This window comes from Megalops cyprinoides, chromosome 7 (genome assembly GCF_013368585.1).
Source record: "Megalops cyprinoides isolate fMegCyp1 chromosome 7, fMegCyp1.pri, whole genome shotgun sequence".
NCBI classification, from domain to species: domain Eukaryota; kingdom Metazoa; phylum Chordata; class Actinopteri; order Elopiformes; family Megalopidae; genus Megalops; species Megalops cyprinoides.
The window spans coordinates 2,740,465-2,759,891 of record NC_050589.1 but is presented as its reverse complement, the minus strand read 5'-3'; the positions used below and the strand labels follow the sequence as shown (position 1 = coordinate 2,759,891).

The 19,427-nt window shown below is 43.8% G+C and overlaps 1 protein-coding gene across 1 annotated transcript; it reads left to right on the top strand.

The window, feature by feature from the left end:
- The first annotated feature begins 6,330 nt into the window (after positions 1-6,330).
- LOC118781138 (membrane metallo-endopeptidase-like 1) lies at positions 6,331-19,427 on the top strand. The gene is made up of 23 exons (XM_036534038.1): positions 6,331-6,487; positions 8,319-8,366; positions 9,474-9,533; positions 9,793-9,954; positions 10,074-10,154; positions 10,501-10,596; positions 11,478-11,596; positions 11,993-12,058; positions 12,569-12,703; positions 13,113-13,208; positions 13,540-13,676; positions 14,052-14,145; positions 15,157-15,285; positions 15,610-15,708; positions 15,887-15,970; positions 16,478-16,581; positions 16,861-16,919; positions 17,212-17,331; positions 17,477-17,610; positions 17,952-18,017; positions 18,189-18,284; positions 18,952-19,028; positions 19,175-19,427. Exons 1-23 carry the CDS (start codon positions 6,331-6,333, stop codon positions 19,272-19,274), a joined length of 2,319 nt encoding a protein of 772 aa, XP_036389931.1. The 3' UTR covers positions 19,275-19,427.

Here is a 19,427-nt window from a genome sequence, read left to right as displayed (position 1 = left end):
ATGCAGGGTTGATGGAAACAAATGAGATGAGGGGTGATTGGTCCTAGGTATGAAACCTGCACCTACTCTCTGCTTTTTACAGTGATCTTGTTTCAGCTTTTTTGATTGCCTGGCTTTTTTTCACAGGTTCTTTTGTATTTCTGAGTGCTGGTTACATATGGTGAAGGACAGCTGGTACCTACTGAGATAAGTCTCAAGGAAGTAAAATACACACACACATACAAATACCAACAAATAGTGTATGCAGTTAGGTGGCATGCAGTAATACATGCAGATGTAGATGGATACTGATGTGCCATTAACCAATGCACATGGATGCTGATGTGCTGTTAACCAATGCAGATGGAAACTGATGTGGAGTTAACCAATGGAGCTAGATACTGATGCATTGTTACCCAATGCAGATGGATACCGATGCGCAGGTTAACCAATGCAGAGGAGATGCCAGAGACTGGCTGTTACAAGGAATCCGGTCATCGTGTGTTCTTTCTTGGTATGTCTGAAGTGTTCTTGTCACATTTTTTAGTTGATGGTTATCGAATGAAGGCTGCCTTTGTATTTGCTAACAGAGACAGAATTTGCAATGTAAAGTGTTTACCGTTTTGTATTGATTGTAATTATTGTTATTTATGTAGTTGGCAGATGCTGTTATGCAGATGCTATCATGACAAGGTAGACTGAATAGATACAACAGAGGTATAGCATACCACAGCTTAAATATGAACATACAGATATATATATAGATGTACTTAAATTCCAATCCAAATTACAATCATGTTAAGGAACAGTCTACACACATCATATTAATGTGGACTTAAGATCTGTTATCTGGGCATTCATAATCAGAAGGCTATCTTTAAAAATTATTTCATTGTAATTTTAAAAGCTTTTAATGTTTTTTCCTGTTTAGTTTGTCATTATTTATGAGATTGAATATAAAAGTTTAAAAAGTCCATATGAAGTTTATTCTTTGCATTTGTACACAAACTCTGCCTGTGCTGACATATTACTAAAATGGGGGAAGTGAATACTTCCTCAAAACAGCAGGAACCATGATAAACCAAGCTTATTCTCCTGTTAATAAATCAATGCACTGTTCATTATTGTCCACTGTGCAGTGATTATGTTACTATTGTTGATGTTGTTTGTGTGTTGGCTTAATTTTCTCCAGGAATATAATTACAGTGTTGGTCACAATACCATCTCTGAAACAATGTTGGGTTAGAAATGCATTAGCATGCAGAGGTTTTACCAAATGCTTATCAGAAACCGATTCTAGCACTCCTGATGAACTGCTGAAGAGTTGTTTCCTTCTGCTTCACAAATGCTGTGAGCTTCTGTTAGATGACTGCTGTGTGTGCTATGTATGTATCATGCAACCTGTAGTTTTAATTAAAATATAAATCCAAAAAATATGGTGTGGTCCCGACTATCTAGTTGAACTATCCCAGCAGTCGTTAGAAAAGGACTGCATTTCACAATTCTGTGAGTTCAAAAAGAAAAGTATCCAACATGTGTGACATCACTTCATGGTGGAAAGCATTGAGAACGTCAGGTATGTTGTTGCAGTTCAGGTAGGTCTCTGTTGCATTTGTGCTGGAATCGCAAACAGTAACTGACTGCAGAATGGAAGATTTCCTGAGTCAACCGTCTTACTCACCTAAGTCCTGAGCCTCCAGTCATTTCACGGAATGACTTGTTATCTGGACAGGGTTTTGCAGTTTCACAGGGGACAACTTTCTCATCCAGCAACGTTCAGTTGAACGGAGAGATAAATGATTTCAGCTTAAAGATGCTAACGCCTGTTCTCGCAATGAGTACAGCTTTTATCCGCGGTTGATTGTTGGCTTGCCGATTTTGTGCAGTTCTCTGTCGACGGGCTTGCACAGAATTGCATCACGGCATTGCAATCCACCTCCTTTACCTCAGTCTGCGTGCAAGATAATGCTATCTCGATGGGTGTGACTGTGGTGTAGTGCTGTGTTGTCTCTGTGTTGCAAACGGTGTCACTTTCCCTTGATGTGGTGCAAAAACACTTTGCAAGGAAGACACACAGTTCCTGTGTTGCAGTCTGTCCCTGGCAGCCCCCCCCCCCCCCCCCCCCCAACCCGTGTCCCCAAAGACGGGAGCACCGTTAACGAGCAGCCAGCTCTGACTGCTCCCCAGCTCCTTAATGGGAGCTAATTACAGAGGCTAATAAAATGCCTAATGACCTGCGGTACTGCGGCAGACCCCAGCAGCGTGCCATCTCAATATCACACCCAGGCAGGGTTAACGCCTCCCCCTCCCTCCACCCAGCGTGGGCAGGGCCAATTACCCACAGGCCACGCTCCGCTGGGCAGGCGGGGAGAGGACACCGGTGGAGGTTGTCAGAGGTTGAAGTTTGTAGCTGCGCGCCTCCCGCGACAGAAGGTCTTTTCTGTAGTGAAAATGTCAGCACTGGCACTCACAGAGCACAGTGTGTCCAAAGCTTTCTCCTGAACCCCTCATCATCATTTTTTTTCCTTTTCTCTCCCTCCTTTTGTCCGCTTTCTAACCCTTTTCTCTCCTTCCTCACCTTTACAGACCATGAGGTACTCAACTTTTATTTTACTCTGTTCCTGTTCAGTCGGCAGCGAGAATGGATCCTCGCAGAGAGTAGCTCGGTGAGAGCGAAAAGAAGAGAGACAGGTGGTGAAGAGAGACAGAAAGAGGGCTAGAGAAAAAGAAGAAGAGAGGGAAAGAGAGAGGGAGGGCAGCGAAGCAGATGAACATGGCTTCTTTTCACCCCATCTCACCCCACCCACCCGTCATCACACCCCTCCACAGCTCTCCAACACCAGGAGGCTCCTCCTGATTACTTATTATTACTATTACTATCACACTGGTGCTCAGAGACTGGAAAAAAAAAATCAGTCTCTCTCTCCCCCCCGCTCTCTCTCCCTCTCTCTCTCTCTCTCTCTCTCTCACCCTCCTTCTTCCCCTGTCCACTTTCCCTCATCAGCACAGATACTGTCTCTCGCAGCCACTCAAACGCACACGCCACAGATTTCCTCCGCCGGCGGCCGGGGGGGTGCGAGCTGAGGTGGGCGGGCAGGGCTGCTGACCACTCGCAGGAGTGCCTGGGTACCGGGCAGATCCTGCGGCGACGGGGTGTCCTGGCGTCGGGGCGGAGTCCGGCGTTCGGCAGGCAGGTAGGGAGCCCTCCCGGCAGCTTCACACAGCACCTCGATCCGCCAGGGACCAGGCTAACATGCAAACAGAACCAAGCAGGTGCCAGTGGATCCAACGCCTTTCAGGGTTCAGAGCTAATCTGCAACTGTCTCCTGGCTGTTACAGCTGTGCCAGCACCGTTTTCATTCACTGTGTTTGAACCATCTGATGGTGCTTTCATGCTGTTACAGTGCTGCATGTACGTGGGACTGCACAAGTGCGTCTTTCTCTTTTTCGGCTCTTTCTTTGATGGAAGGTATTACCTTAACAGCACTTCTCTGAAAACTAAGTTGGTGTGTTTTGTATGTATGTAATGTATGCATGGTGTGTTTTGTATGTATGTAATGTATGCATGGTGTGTATTGTATGTATGTAATGTATGCATGGTGTGTATCTGACACATTATTTTCTGAATGTGCATGTTTGCATCATCACACACAGTCCAAACAGCCAGTACTGGAAGGGTCCGTGAACCCTTTACCCAGTCTTGGTGGTGGTGGTGGGGGGTTGGGGTGTAATCCTATTTATTTCTATCCCGTGTTGTAGGTTTAGTGAAGTACCAGTCACCTAACCCTGGATTTACATCTAATCCCTACAGTGGGAAATGTTTTCAGGAAACCCATTGCCTCAGCACTGTGTAACACGGTTATTCTTCTCACAGAAATCATGTGTTTCATACTGGCATGTGAACATGGTTGCAAAGTTGCTTCATCTGAAATTAAACGTGACGTCAGCGTGATACGCTCCTCCAGGAGGGGTGTTTCTCAGATAACCGTATCAAGTCCTCTCTACCGTTTTGATGTTAGTTTACAGCCTTGGTCTGCTCAGTGACTCGCTGGGATTTCAAACAATTTTGTGCTCTTGTTTTAGGCTGCCACAAAGTTCAGTTCTTGTAGCGGAACCGTCTTCTAGCAAATGTTACGTTGCTGTAAAAACACTTCAGACCATGATGACAGACTGGAAAATCACAGCATGTTTTTGCACTTTTGTAGATGTTCCATTTCCATTTTTTGTTGTATCCCTTCAAATCCCAGATATGCTGTGTCTGTTTGCCTGTCTTGTCTGCATCCATCACTCTGAGTGTACACTTTGTGTATAGACTCTACTGTCTTCATTATCTTCATAAATACATTATGTAGCAATGTTACCAAGCACAGAGATGCCCTCCTGCTGCTTGTGCTGTCTCTCATGGGCATGCTCAGGAATGGCATGTGAGCAGGTGTCAGCGGACCGGCCAATGGGAGCGCGTGGTGAGAGGGGAGGGGGCGTGGCGGGGCCCGGGTCTCCCGCATAGGCTGAACTGCCCCCTCGCCAGGCACTCACATCCATCATGGTGCCTGCCAAATGTGTGCCCATGTGTATTCATCAGGTGTGACTAATGAGAGGGTCATTATGGGAGAGGCACGAAGCCCAGATTTATTACCTGCTGTAGGTGTAATCACAGGAGTACAACAGACCGAAGCTGGTCCTGGCTTGTGCAGTGAGAAATAGGTATTAAAAAAGGTGAATCAGACTTTTAGCATTTGTGTTGCTTTTTTTTTTTGGACACTGGTCTAACATGTTTATTGAGACCCTCATCTGTGCATAATTACATCAGCCCCTCCAAGCTTGAGGACCACAGACCATTTACAACTTGAGTGTTTGGTGAACACCATTTTCGTTGCATGTGTATTTTTATCACGCAATCAAAAATTGTGCAAGAGCAGTGATTGTCACTGACCATTAGAAGTGTGCTTTCTCGGTGTGATAAGTAATACTTGAGGAAAAAAAGTCATTGCACTGCTTCATAAAGTAGCGCACACGTAAAGGTGTGTCTGCCCCAAGTGAAAGTCTCATATATAACGTAAGTCTGACAGGCAGATCAAGGGTCAAGGGTTTTGATAAGCTGTGTTGCTGTACGTTTCCTGACCCCTACTGCCAGCTTTGGTGTATTGCTTCCAGAGGGTATTGCCGCTCACAAGTTATTTAGGAACTTTTCATTGTCATGTGCACATGAGATATACGGTTCTGTAAACGTGTGCAACTTATTTGTTAATCAGCTATTAATGTTACATCATTTTGACTCGTTTTCTGTCGCTACACTTTCTGTACCCATACAGAAAGTGTCATACGTCATGGCTACAGTACAAAACTGCGAAATGGGAATACCTGTCATGACATTATTAGCACGACAGTGAAAATAACTAGTAACATCTCTTTTTAAATCTGATCATTATCCCGGAGATGAGTGAGGACACGTTGATGTCTAGCTGAGAGTGTATATACCGCCCACTAGTTCTCTGATTTTCTCATATTTTATCACGCTTAACGTCTGTTGGTCTTGGTATTTCCCCAGTCGTTTCAGGAGATCTCTGGAGAGAACGCTTTGACTGGCAATATCCCTCTGAGTTAGCGAGGGGAAATGATTCTTACACTACAGCGCGGCAGTGAGGTGGTTTAGATTTGAGTCATCCAGGTAAAATACCTTTTCCGTTTCCTTGATATCTTTGTAAAATAAGCATTTGACGTATTTGCAAACCAGTGCTATCACATCGATCGTGTTTGGAGGTAACAAACAAGTTTGTGGTCTAGCATATCGGGGGGAACATCTCGAAAGACATGATACAGAGATAGTTCACTGTTATATAGTCCAGTGTCTGAAACATACAGCAATACATAGTCCAGTGTCTGAAACGTAGTTATTTCGGTGCAAGTATTGATGCACAGGCACGTTGTACGATAGCTGTTGATATAATACGATCACAACAGCGAAGTCCCCACGTTCAGTTGTGCTCCGCGCACACGGACACTCTCCCATCATAACTGGATACAAGATGAAACGCTACACATTATGTCAGACGCACTCAGTCATTTGTAGTGATTTGTAAATTAAATTACATACGCTTTATTATAAAAAAAGAATGTTACACAAGTAAAATATATTCAAAATAGCGCGATTTAGTTATTCGTACGATTCGTACAAATGTTTTAGTAGTTAATTTTGTGTCATCATCGTTTAGGGGTTGGTTATATCTGGCACCCGTGATTTATAACTGCACCGCGTTTTCGCGCGCTCATAACGGACACCCGCATCACTGCACATTCGGTTAACCTGTCGTCCTTCCTCCCACGCAACTTTTTTTTTTTAGACCAACAAGAATGGGTAAATCGGAAAGCCAAATGGATATAGTGGAGAAATCAACCAAGCCAGGTAAGCGGCGATGGAGCGTGGCAGAGATCGGACTCTCCGTGCTTCTGCTGGTGGTGAGCTGCGCGCTGGCCGGACTCATAGTGCTCTACACGTCGGCTCTGAGAGGTAGGACCGAGAGCAACTTCTCTGTACCTGCGCCTCTGACATTGCGGTTTTATCATTTTCTGTTTTCACGCTCATCTCACCTGGGATTCATGCTTGTAATTGCCTGTCTTGGAAAAGCGCTTTCTGACAAAAGAAAGTGCTGCTTTATCAGCCGTTGCTGCCCATTATCATTGTAATGTTGATTAGCAGTAAAAGAGCACTGGTTTTGAATTATAATTAAAATCCATTGTTAATATTACGGATTAGCCATAATCTTGTAACTGCAAATAATTTTATGGAAGACTGATTTCACTATCTCTCTCTCTCTCTCTCTCTCTCTCTATATATATATATATATATATATATATATATATATAAAGAGAGAGAGAGAGAGAGAAATGTATGTATATGCATATATCGCACAGATGTTAGTTACATGTAATGTATTTCGCCCCTTTCCCCCTGTTTGTTTATAGTAAATATATTTGTGGAATTATTTTGATGGCATTTTGTGAGATGATTTTTCCTGGAAAAATGGGAATATGTAAAGGTTATGTTTTTTGGCTGCGAGTGGTGACTTGGGTCCATGACACTATAGTTCACCAAATGATACCATTGAGTTTTCCTTTTTACACAAGCGTTTCTTTAGTTAAATACGTTAACAAAACATTTTCAGTGTAAGGATTCTGGACCTCTACTTGGGTAAATCGGCTGCTTGGCTAAGACATACATAAATGTACATTATTGTCCAAGAGCTCAGTTTTATGCTTATGTTAATGTTATGTATTAGTATAAATTGTCATTTTTATATAATGTAGTGACTTTTGACTGAATTCACATATTTCATTGTGTTGTGTAAAAATGTGCAAAAAGGATATTTAATATAAAAAATAAAAAATAAACATACTCCATTGTGTGCATGCTTTATTTAACTCTTTATTTATTGTAATTTAGATCTGTGATCATTATTCATTCTTAAAGTAGAAACTTGCCTTTAGTGGTGAATAAGTGAAAGTGGTAAAAAAAAATATTTAAAAATAATAGATTACCCAGACTTCAATGAGGTTTTGACTCAGTGGCATTTGTTCAGTGTCTCTGTCACTGCGAACCAAAATTGTGAGACTTATCATTATGAGAATTATCACTCTGATCTGCCTTTGACAAAGATACACCAAGGTTAAGGGGTATATAATTTTCTGCCAATTATCACTGTAGCAGATGAGATTAAAACACATTCTCAGAATAGAACTCTCTCACCACATTTATAGAACAGGAAATATTCATGAAAACAATTATCTTTGCTGCTAAATTTTAGAAGGGGGATATTTTTTCCTGCTTCTGTGCCAGTATATCAGGGCTGCAGAGAAACCAGAACTGATAACTGAAATAGGGTCCGTGTAAATCCTCTGTGAACCATGTTTTCACGGCGTGTTGGGTAAGAAAAGTGACAAAGCAAAACATCAACTGAAAAGCAGCACTTTTTATCCTGGAAATGCAGGGCACATTTAATCCACTCCCACTGCGCCTGTGCCCGTTCGAATTGTTCCAACCGGTCTGACCTGGAACAGTCGATAACATGCCATTTTTAAAACCGCGGGGGGCTGCAGTTCGCTCCAGTGCAACCTTTTTTTTCCACATCTGCTTTCATCTTGGGCTGATTTATATTATAGATACTAGGTGGATGTCATGCAAGTGTCAAATTAAACATGAACTCCATGTATAATAAAACAGCTATCAGTTTTATCAAGGTATCCTTTATTTTCTCTGGTACGTCACCTGGGCATTGGCAAATGCAAGGGCTGTAATTAGTCAAAGGGAGCTTAATTCTTTTCCTTTTCTTCTGTCTGTTCAGAGCGATCCAGCAGAACTGAGACTCCGCGGAACGCTGGGACTGTTGAGGGTAAGCCCTTTACGTTGGACTTCACTGTTAACGCCAAATGTGTTTCTGACAATAAAGGTGGATGGAGAAACTAGTGCAGTGTGTGTAAGATGAAGGTGGGATCATTATCATCATCACAGCGTCAAAGCAACAGGGACATGCTTCCAAGGACATGATACGTGCTGTCAGCCAGACGCCTGGCTGTGGGTCGTCCCCCCCCCCCCCCCCCCCGTGCCCTCACCCCACATCTAATCTCATCTGCTGCCTCATCAGCAATGCAGCCAGCGTGCAAAACAACAATGCCGTAGCTGACAGAGCCGATTCCCATCACGGTTCGGTACTCTGAGAAACACCCGTGCTCTGTGCCACGCTCAGTGCCTTTTGCGGGTAGCATAATCCGCAAGCTTTGAAAGTGCCCTCGTCAGATCAGTCGTTACAGGACACTACTGTGCTACAGCCCCAGCTGTGGCCCGTCAGTTGTGCCCGTGATGGACACGCACCCCCGAGAACTTGGGTGCCACATGACTTTGATAAAATGTCAACCTTCTTTAGCCCAGGCCCCCCATTGGTGTGAGCAAATATGTGTTGGTGAGCGTGCGTTTGACGAGTTGTGTGCGTTTGCCATCATTTATTGTGTATGTGTTTATTTATTTTTCATTGCAAATCTACATGTAAGCAAGCAGGGACGACTTACATTTTGTCATGGTGACAATGACTTGAAATGGCAATTTACACAATGTACTACTGTGTTAACACACTTTATTTGTTTTCTCATTGTTCTGTGTAATAAATATGTCACTGATACACTGTTCTACATCTATTTATATTATATGGCTACAAAATACAAATACACAATATATCTACAATAAAATCGGGCATCGCACAGTTAGATTAATGAGAATGCCGTGTGAGATCCCTATTGTGTAAATCATACAGTTACATGTGCTTTTTACTCGTCCTGAAGTTACTCTGGATGAAAGTTACTCTGCTGAATGACAAAATGTAACAAAATGTAATACACAGAGTCCAAACATTACACCAAATCACAGGTGAAATAGGGTTGTTAGAACATTCACATGTGTGATGCGTAGATCAAATGGTCCAGTTCTGTGTCTTTTGTCCCTTCAGGGCCACTGTATCGGCCCAGCAGCCATGATGTGTGCACTAACCCTGGGTGTGTCACCGCGGGTGAGTGATAGGGACCTAACTGAGCTTCCATATGTGACCAGTTCCACTGAATATGAAACAATGGAAATATGATACCAGTTTTACTGTTTATGTATTGTATCTATATTTTTTCCAGAGCTTGGACATTTTTTTCCCCTCTCTCATTCTTTCAAAGTCACAGACGTTGTAACACGCACAGAGTATAAATGCTGTGCAAATTGTATCTACATTAACCAAACTCAACCTTCTGTGTGGCCTGTCCCCCTTACCTGTCGACTAGCTGCACGGCTCCTCCAGAATATGGACCCCACAGTCGAGCCGTGCCAGAACTTCTACCAATACGCCTGCGGAGGCTGGCTGGACCGGCACGTGATCCCAGAGACCAGCTCCAGGTACAGCGTCTTCGACATCCTGAGAGACGAGATGGAGATCATACTGAAAGGTGAGCCGCCGGGCTCCGGGTTCGGCAGAAACAAGCGGGATTGGCCACCGGCAAATGGGTGTGTGTGCTCAGTCATAGCCCTCTACTGTGCACTTATATCTGTTGTTTTTTTCGGGAAGGGGTTTTGGAGTCTGAGAATGAGAAGGATCGGGAGGCCTTCCACAAAGCCAAGACCCTGTACAAATCCTGCATGAATGAGAGTGAGTCACGCCAGCTACAGTGTCAGGAGAAACAGTGTGTGTGTGTGTGTGTGTGTGAGAGAGAGAGAGAGAGAGAGAGAGAATTACATCTGCAAAGATATACCAGTAAATCACTGTTCTTCACTATGGCACCAATTATGTTGGAGCTACAGGAAATATTGATTTAAAATAAATGATAATTAAATTAAGCCAACAGCCACACTCCATTTATATAAATTCTATCAGAGGGTAGATCATAAATGGCGCCAGTGGCTAAGCCATGGGCAACACGGACAGGTGGATGTGGTCCAGTATCAGAAGGCCACTGCTTTTGGTATCTGATTGCAAATGATGGCTACCTCTGCAGGTCTTATTGAGCAGCGTGACTCCCAGCCCCTGATTGAGCTCATTGACACCATCGGAGGCTGGCCTGTGGCCTCAGACGACTGGAACGGCACCTCAGGTAGAGGGATGTCCACACCCCGCTTTCTGGAAGAGTGGTACCAGCACCAGATCCTCTGACAATAATTGGTGAAAGGAATCACCTCACTCTGGGCAGTAATACTGGTGAAACTGCCGTACTTTGCACGTTAATAGCATATATGAGAACTGAATTAAACCTTTGACTGACTGTCCTCACTGGCATCCAGGACAGCAGACAGAGAGGTGGAGTGGCAGGGAGTAGGTTTGCTATAAGGAGTGTGTGACTCTTATTACTGACCTTTCTAAGTTCTGTGCTTTCATCTCCCAACAAACGCCAGTGTAAATCAGTGGAATTGCAGAGGATGGTGTGAATTGAATTACCCATACGGGAGCCCATATCTTTCAGCAGACAGAGGCCTCTTTTTACTGAGAGACTCCCTGTGCAGTGATTGGTCACTTTGGTCCGGGCCAAAAGGCTGCTGGACCATGCATATAGGCAAGGCCAGAGAGCATGTTTAACCTTTTGCTACGCTCCAGAGATGGAAATTTCATCTCTTTCATTACACTAATACTGTTACGCAAGCCAATTTTGTTCCTCATTATTTACTTTCTCAGCGGATGGCTGTATCCAGGGAAACATTAAGTGCTTTGTGATAAGTTTACATTTAAACGCATCAAGCAATATGTATGCTAATAGGGACGAATACAACAACTTAAGACTAATCACAACACATTATTGCTGCTAATGCAGGCAAAAGTGTCATTAACAAGTACTGTTGCAAAACAGGGTATGTGCGGGTTAGACTGGTATTCATGGTTGTGTGGCATCCAGCGGACATTCTCTGTTAAAGCATTGTGACCAGAATGCAAAGAAGAACAAAGGACCTTCACAAGCTCAGCCAGCTCTGTCTGTCCTCACAGTCAGGGAGTGGAGCCTGGAGGACACCTTGGCCACCCTCAACTCCCGTTTCCATAAGAAGGTGCTGGTGGACATGTTTGTGTGGACAGATGACCGTGACTCCAGCCACCACATCATCTATGTAAGAGCACAAAACCCCCGTTGTCAGGTTTTTCCCTGTTGAACATGGGCAGTGCTGTCTCAGTGCCCAGCTTCAGAGCTGACTGCTGAAGCTTTTTTACTTTGTTTCATTACATGACATTATTGTCATTTAGCAGATGCTCTTATCCAGAGCGACTTAAATGTTACAATTTTTTACACGTTTTACATGCTTGTACATGTTTTTAGATGTTGTCCATTTATGTTTCGAACCATGGAGGTGTATTATAACAAGTCATACATTCGCACATCCAGACATGCTTGTTTTATTAATTGTCAGTCAGACAATTCATTATGAACCACTGAGCATGGATGTTGCTATCTTGAACAGTGATGAAAGTGAGAGGCACACACTGACTCATGATTTATGTTTCCTCAGATTGACCAGCCAGGGCTGGGAATGCCGTCCCGAGATTATTACTTCAATGATGGAAACTACAAAAAGGTAAATACATTCGCAAAGCACTTCCTAATCAGGAGTGGCCAGTATTGTTTGCCGCTGAGTAGATGGTCACTGGGAGAGTTTGTACATTTTAATGATAATAGATACTGTGTGTGTCTGTGTGTTTATATGTTTTGTGGTACACATGTTTTTGTGGTGTGCGTGCTTGTGTGCTTCTGTGGTGTGTGTGTGTGCATGATTTTTAGCGTAGTCGGAGTGTAAACTGTGTTGTGTATTTGTCTGGATGTTATGTGGTTCAGCGAGAGATTTTTAAACCACAATTCTTGCTGCTCAGCTAAACCTTTATGGCTAGTGTCATTACCAGTTGAGCTAAAGGCAAATTGCCCCTAACTAATACGGAAACAACTCTAGCTAATCAAGTCTCAGGGAGTGACGTAACCGCTGAAACTGCTCGGCTACCTGCTGGCTTTACACAGGGCTCACACCAGCTACTTGTTTCAGCTCTGCTACTTTTGCGTGGATGGTTGTGTTGTATTTGTGTGTTCGTGACAGGTGCGAGAGGCCTACCTGCAGTTCATTGTTTCGATTGCTTTGATGGCCCGTGAAGACCGTAACCTGACGCGGGACGAGGAGCGTGTCTGGGAGGAAGTGGTGCAGGTGATGCAGCTGGAGACAGAAATCGCCAATGTGAGTGACCACTGTGACTGTATACTCTGTGTACAGAAAACGGCCACTGCGTCCAACTTCTGTGTTTGTCTACTGCGCAAGTCTGCCTCAACTGCCCACTATAAATGTGCGCTACTGTAATCCACTATGAATGTCTACTCTGTCCACTATAACTTTCTGTTTCTGTTTCTGCCTTCTTACTGTGTATTGCGCCTAACTGCAGTGAAATTTCTGTGACTGGACTAGTGAGGGAATATCAGTTTTTTCTTGTTCCAACCACAGCAGTCTGGTATTATAAAAAAAGATATATTCACATATACCCATGGTAGACAATGCAGGATAAATGGAGGATATTATTAGAAAAACTTGCTGATTGATGCTGTGGTGTGATCAGATACAGCAGGGCCAGATCTCTCCCCTTTGTATGCAGGCCACATCTCCCGCCGAAGAGCGCCAGGACGTCACTCTGCTCTACAACAAGATGACCCTGACTGAAGTGCAGGAGACCTTCAGCCTTAATGTGAGTGCACTCCCACCAGCCTCTGCTACCTATCAGGGGAGAGAGAGAGCGTGTGGGTGAGAGACTACAAGAGGGTGCTCAGAATAAATGTAACAATATTTATCTACAAGTATTTTTATATTGTCTCTTTATATTCTCTTTCTGGGTGAACAACTAAAAGGTAATCTCTGCTGTTAATGTTGTTGTTTGCCTGGTAGACTAAATGCTTTGGCAGCACAATTTGTCTCTGTTTAGAGGCGGCCTTGAATTTGAATGACACGGGGAGAAAGAGACGGAAGAGATACAGAACAGTAACGAAGGTTGGGGTTAAAGCTCTTGTGCTTGTCTTCTGTGACAGGGCTTCAACTGGACGCAGTTTGTTCAGGGCGTACTGTCAAGTGTAGCCATAGAGGTCCATTCCGAGGAGGAGGTGGTGGTGTATGGCTCCCCCTACCTACACAGGCTGAACGACGTGCTTGCCAAATACAACACCAGGTCTGACCGGCATGCAGTTCTAGGCGGAAAGGGATGTGCAAGCCCATGCATTCACAGAAATATAAGTTAACTGTAACATCCTGATTTTTATAGAAAATATTTGAATATATGTTGAAGTTCAGTGCACATTTTTGGAAACACAACTATGCATATGTTGTATAATGTGTCATAAAATTATATATTTTAAAATTGCATTTTACAATACCGTGTATACAAAAAATTTCCTGTATGGAGGTGGCAGTAAGTGATGTATTGTCTGTTGCTCAATGCTTCTTCAATATAAATATACTCATTAGAACATGGTGACGTGTAATACATTGGGTTCTTGAGCAGAAGTGTCTCTATGAAATTTGTCCCATGTGCTGTCCTTGTTAGAACTTTGCAGAACTACCTGACCTGGCACCTGATCATCGACAGAGTCAGCAGTCTGAGTCGCCGCTTCAAGGACGCCAGGGCCCACTACAGGAAGGTGAGCACAGGTCCTGCCCGACCCTCACCTGCAGAGTGTGGAACTGCCATGTCCTGTTCTCCAGTGCTGTCTGCCTTCCCTTCATGGCAGGGGTGCTCTGACTGAAGGCCTCTCGGGTAGTCGGTTAGCAGTAGCGTCACATAGCGGCAGTGATGCAAGAAAGCAGATTGTCTCCAACAGGCAGTAGTAGTAAAACATTGGTTAGTGGTATTGCATCAGTAAAAGAATTTTTAAGGGTTAATGATTTGTTGCTAGGATTGCGTAACCTTTTTTTTTACGGATATGTTTTTGAAAGATCAGGTTTATTACCTAATTATTTAAATTGAACCCGCCTGTGTGTGCTTGCATTAAAATCGCTGTCTTTTGCACAGTAGGGTGCCAGAGACAGGAATGAGAGAGAGGGAACGAGAGAGACAGAAGGAGCCAGGGAACTGAGTGAGAGTGAGCGAGCGAGGGAGTGAGCGAGCGAGAAAGAGATGTGAAACCACTGAAATTTGAATGTTTTCTTCAACGTGGGACTTTCATGTATGATTCGCTTGATTATTTTGTCTTCTGCTTTGCATTTTGTTGTTTTGCGTGGTCGTTCTGAAACAAAGATTTAAATTATCTTGATGTTTAAAAAGTGTTACCTTGCTTATTCCCAGAATGAACGCTGGTTTAAATTATGATTCCTGAACCAGCACTTGGGTGGTGTGACAATGACTTTTGCATAGCTAGTGTAATTATTGTTGCTTGACACAGACATTTTTTGTGTGGATGTGGGGGTCAGCAAGCCATTAAGTTACCGTACTGGTAGGAGTTAAAATTTTGCCACTGCATAAGAATTGAGGGGGCTTAACTCATAGCTAGAAGGTTGTATTATTGAATCTAAGATAGGATTGAGCAGTTACATTAACAAATGATTCAACAAGAGTGAATAAAAGTTACAGAGAGCAGGACATTTCTAAGCCTTGCTTGGGGAATTGACCTTGTGCAGTAATTTTTGACATTACTGTATATATTTGTGATCAGGCACTGTACGGGACGACTGTGGAGGAGGCCCGCTGGCGGGACTGTGTCCGCTACGTCCAGAGCAGCATGGAGAATGCAGTGGGAGCGCTGTATGTGAGGGAGACCTTCGCCGGGGAGAGCAAGCGTATGGTGAGCTGCTGCTCGAACTGCTGGCGTAAACCGAGGAAAGGCAGTCATAACAGGAAGGCTGGCCTCTGTTTATTTCAGTCAAATAGCCATGTTAAATTAAGCTGCTGTTAGTTACAGTGGCAAAATTAAATGGCAAAATTAAATGGCAAAATTTGATTCCCAAAACCTGAAAGCATGTTGAGCGATGGATGTGGTGGTGGTTGTGGGGGTGGGGGGGGGGGGGGGGGGGGTGGGGGTGGGGGGTAATGGTTTTGTTATGGTTTTATGGTTTATTTTATACTGTGTTACTAGGGCAGTAAATGTGTTTTTCTGCTCTTCTGAAAGGTGAGTGATCTCATCAGTAAGATCCAGGAGGCCTATGTGGAAACTCTGGAGGAGCTGAGCTGGATGGATGCTCAGTCAAAGGAGAAGGCTAGGGAGAAGGTCAGAGTTCTCCACAGCGCACACACGCATACACACACACACACACACACACACACACACACACACACACACAAACATAGACATACACATGCATGCACACAAACACATACAAAAATTTGAAGTATAACAGTAAAAAAGTTGTTCGCTGAGGTTAAAGAGCAGTGCTGCTGTGTCCTAGGCCATGGCCATCAAAGAGCAGATTGGTTATCCAGACCATATCCTGGAGGAGGAGAACGTCAAGCTGGACCAGGAATATGCCCATGTAAGATTTCACCCACAAGCTCTTTTTCGACAGAAGATACATGTTTTATAAATGCAAATTGCCAATTATTTTAAAGAGTATGTATTTATGTATGCACATATATATAGCAATATTGCCTTTGTGTTTTTTGAGTTTGATAACCTTCCACAAAAAATCCAGTTGGTGTGATAATGAAGGTAATCATTATCAAACCATTTAAGTGGTCCATGTTGATGGCTGTACATTGGACTGTCTTCTCACTAAAACTGACTAAAACTGGTAAGTGTTTGGTTTTCATTGAATTGGGAAGAATTCTACTGTAAGAAGAAAGAAGAACCTTTTATTCAAAGAATATCTTTGGGGAATACAGAAATATTCCTCTAAGGATTTATTCTGAGCAGTGGAAATGTTGATGATTAGACTGAACTGGTTGTCCTGGAATAATGTTGAGAGGTGATGATATGGCCTCTGTGTTTGCCCACTCTGTCTCTGCCGGATGCTGCTCTGAGCGGATCTCTGTCCCTGCAGCTGAACTTCAGTGAGGAGAACTACTTTGAGAATATTCTGCAGAACCTGCATGCAGGCGCCCAGAAAAGTCTGAGGAAACTGAGGGAGCGGGTAGACCCTGACCTGTGAGTACAAACGCTGTCACAGACGCATGCAACAGCTCACAGTCTAACTGTGATACTATGTGCTATCACAGTTCTGAATCTAGCTGAATGTTACATTTGTCCACAAAATCACAGAGGTGCTTCATCCTGTTAATTTCTGAGTTCTCCTTTCTGAAAGGATGTGTTTAGTGCTGCACGTTTGAGTTAGTTCTGCCTTTTTGTGGCTAGTCCAGTGTTGCAATGACACAGTCAGGAGTGAGAGCTGTGTCACCTTGTGGTGTTGTGATTGTGCCGTTACAGGTGGATTATTGGAGCTGCGGTCGTCAATGCTTTCTACTCCCCCAACAGGAACCAGATAGGTGAGGGATGTACCAATAGTCACCACACTAACCACAGTGCAGTGGTGATTTCCCCATGAGTCTATGGGACAATTCTGTGTGTATGTGCGTGCATGCGTACGCGTGTGTGTGTGTGTGTTTGCGTGTGTGTGCCTGTGTGTGCATGTACATGTGAAAGTAAGTGTGTGTGTGTATCCCCTCTCCTCATCTCTCTTCCCAATCCACTCCTTCCCCTCCTCTCAGCCTCAGTCAGTCACTCAGTCAGTCTCTCTGTCACTCTGTCTGTCTGTCACTCTGTCTGTCTGACCCACAGTGTTCCCTGCCGGAATCCTGCAGCCCCCCTTCTTCAGCAAGCAGCAGCTCCAGGCTCTAAACTTTGGAGGCATCGGGATGGTGATTGGGCATGAGATCACCCATGGCTTCGACGATAATGGTACAGCCGCGCTGCATTTATCACTCAAAAAGCATATTTGAGGAGCAGTCAGGTGACTGAATGGAAAGGCCGTAATTAAAGCTCCACCACTTTGCACACACAACATTTTAATTTCTGTTAAGCCCGCTTCACTTTAATACTGCAGGGAGGAATTTTGATAAAGATGGCAACATGTTCAACTGGTGGAGCAACTTCTCGGCGGAGCACTTCAAAGACCAGTCGCAGTGCATGGTGCACCAATATGGCAACTTCACCTGGAAGCTCGCGGGAGGGCAGAACGTGAGTCACGGCGTAAACTGAAAGAATTGTGGAAGTCACTGGCTACACTGAATAAACTGATTCAGCATTTGAGAAAGAAATAATCAAATCTTTGCAAGATGTAACGTGGTAGTGCTGCAGATTACCCTGGATGATGGTATCTGTAAAGTTATTAAATAGTGTACCGTATGTAACAGTTAGGGTAATACACTGTTCATGTCTGTAATTTTGTTGTTCTGAGCAATGACCATAAAGCTCTGTTATCTCTTATCTTATAGCTGTTACAAAGACATGGGGAGAGATTAGTTTGCTAGTTTGCGAGTTGCTAGGTCTTGGTTCTGACAGCTGTGTGTGACCTCCAGGTCAGCGGCATCAGCACGTTAGGGGAAAACATTGCAGACAATGGAGGAGTTCGGCAAGCATACAAGGTAAGGAGATGTGGTAACACCACATGGGAAAGGACGAATGTCTGAATTGCATGATTTCTCTGTATAATTTAGGTTTTATTGTTGCCTTATTTTTCCATTTCTGCCGATGAAAGTTGTGAGCACAACTTGATTTTGTGTGTGTGTGTGTGTGTGTTTATGTGTGTTTATCAGGCATACCTGAAATGGGTGGAAAGAGAGGGGGAGGAGCCTTATTTGCCTGGTCTGGACCTGAACCACAAACAGCTTTTCTTCCTCAACTTTGCCCAGGTTAGCGCTCATGACGGAGGGAAGAAAAATAGAGAGATAGTTAGAGGGGGCCTCTATGAGCCAAAGGAAAGAGGAATGAGGCTGGCATGATAGAAAAGAATGTTGAGAATGGCTGGAGCTGAGAAAAAGTCTATGCCATCATAAAAAGCTATATTAAATAAGTGGTCATATGAACCAGTTTAGCAGTCTATGCAGACACTGAAGTCATCGGCCATCCAGTGGTTGCTTTCCAAACAGATGTGAAAACAACCAAACCATTAAAGGAAGGAATGCAGTAATAAAAAGAGCGTCTGACTCTAAATGACTAACAGACACTGAGGCATTTATTTATGGTGTATTACTGTTTTGGCCATAATAAGTAATGAGCGAACTGGGGCTGCTCTTTAGGTCTTTCATCTCTAAACAGGTTTAGAGGAAATGATACATTAGAACATCAACTGTGCATATCTGGCAAAAGCTGTCAGAACCTGCATGCAGTGGAACATTAGCTATTTTTCTATTGAAGAATGTTGTCATGACTGTGACTGTACATGACACCTATTAGCTGTTAATGGTTCAGTGAAATATAATGTTTAGCCTTTTTTAATCAGGATATAAATACTGTTAATGATTGAATATCAGTGTCATGCAGTGTTCTTGAGCGTGCTTGGATATCCCACTCTTTCAGGTGTGGTGTGGCTCTTACCGGCCTGAATATGCTAGCCAGTCCATCAAAACTGACTCACACAGCCCCCTGGAGTACAGGTAGAGTATGGCACTAGCAGGAATGGTACCTTTAATGTGCCAAAGAGATGATCCAATGTGAAAATACAAAATTGAAATCTGTCCATAACCTGAAAAATCTTACCTTACAACCCCACCGCTTTGTCCCTGTCTTTGTATGTGTGCAGGGTGATGGGCTCTCTACAGAACTTTGGAGCGTTTTCTGAGGCATTCCACTGCAAGCAAGGCACTCCAATGAACCCCAAGGTGAAATGTCGTGTGTGGTAGCTAGGGGGCACTGTCATGTACACTGGAGTTTACATGCTGACTGGGGCAGGACATGGGCAGCTCAGTACCTTTGTGTGCCGACCCAAACCACAGCGGTAGCTGTTCCCAGTGCATGTATGGAAAAAAGGAACAAACTTAATTGCTTAATGTCTT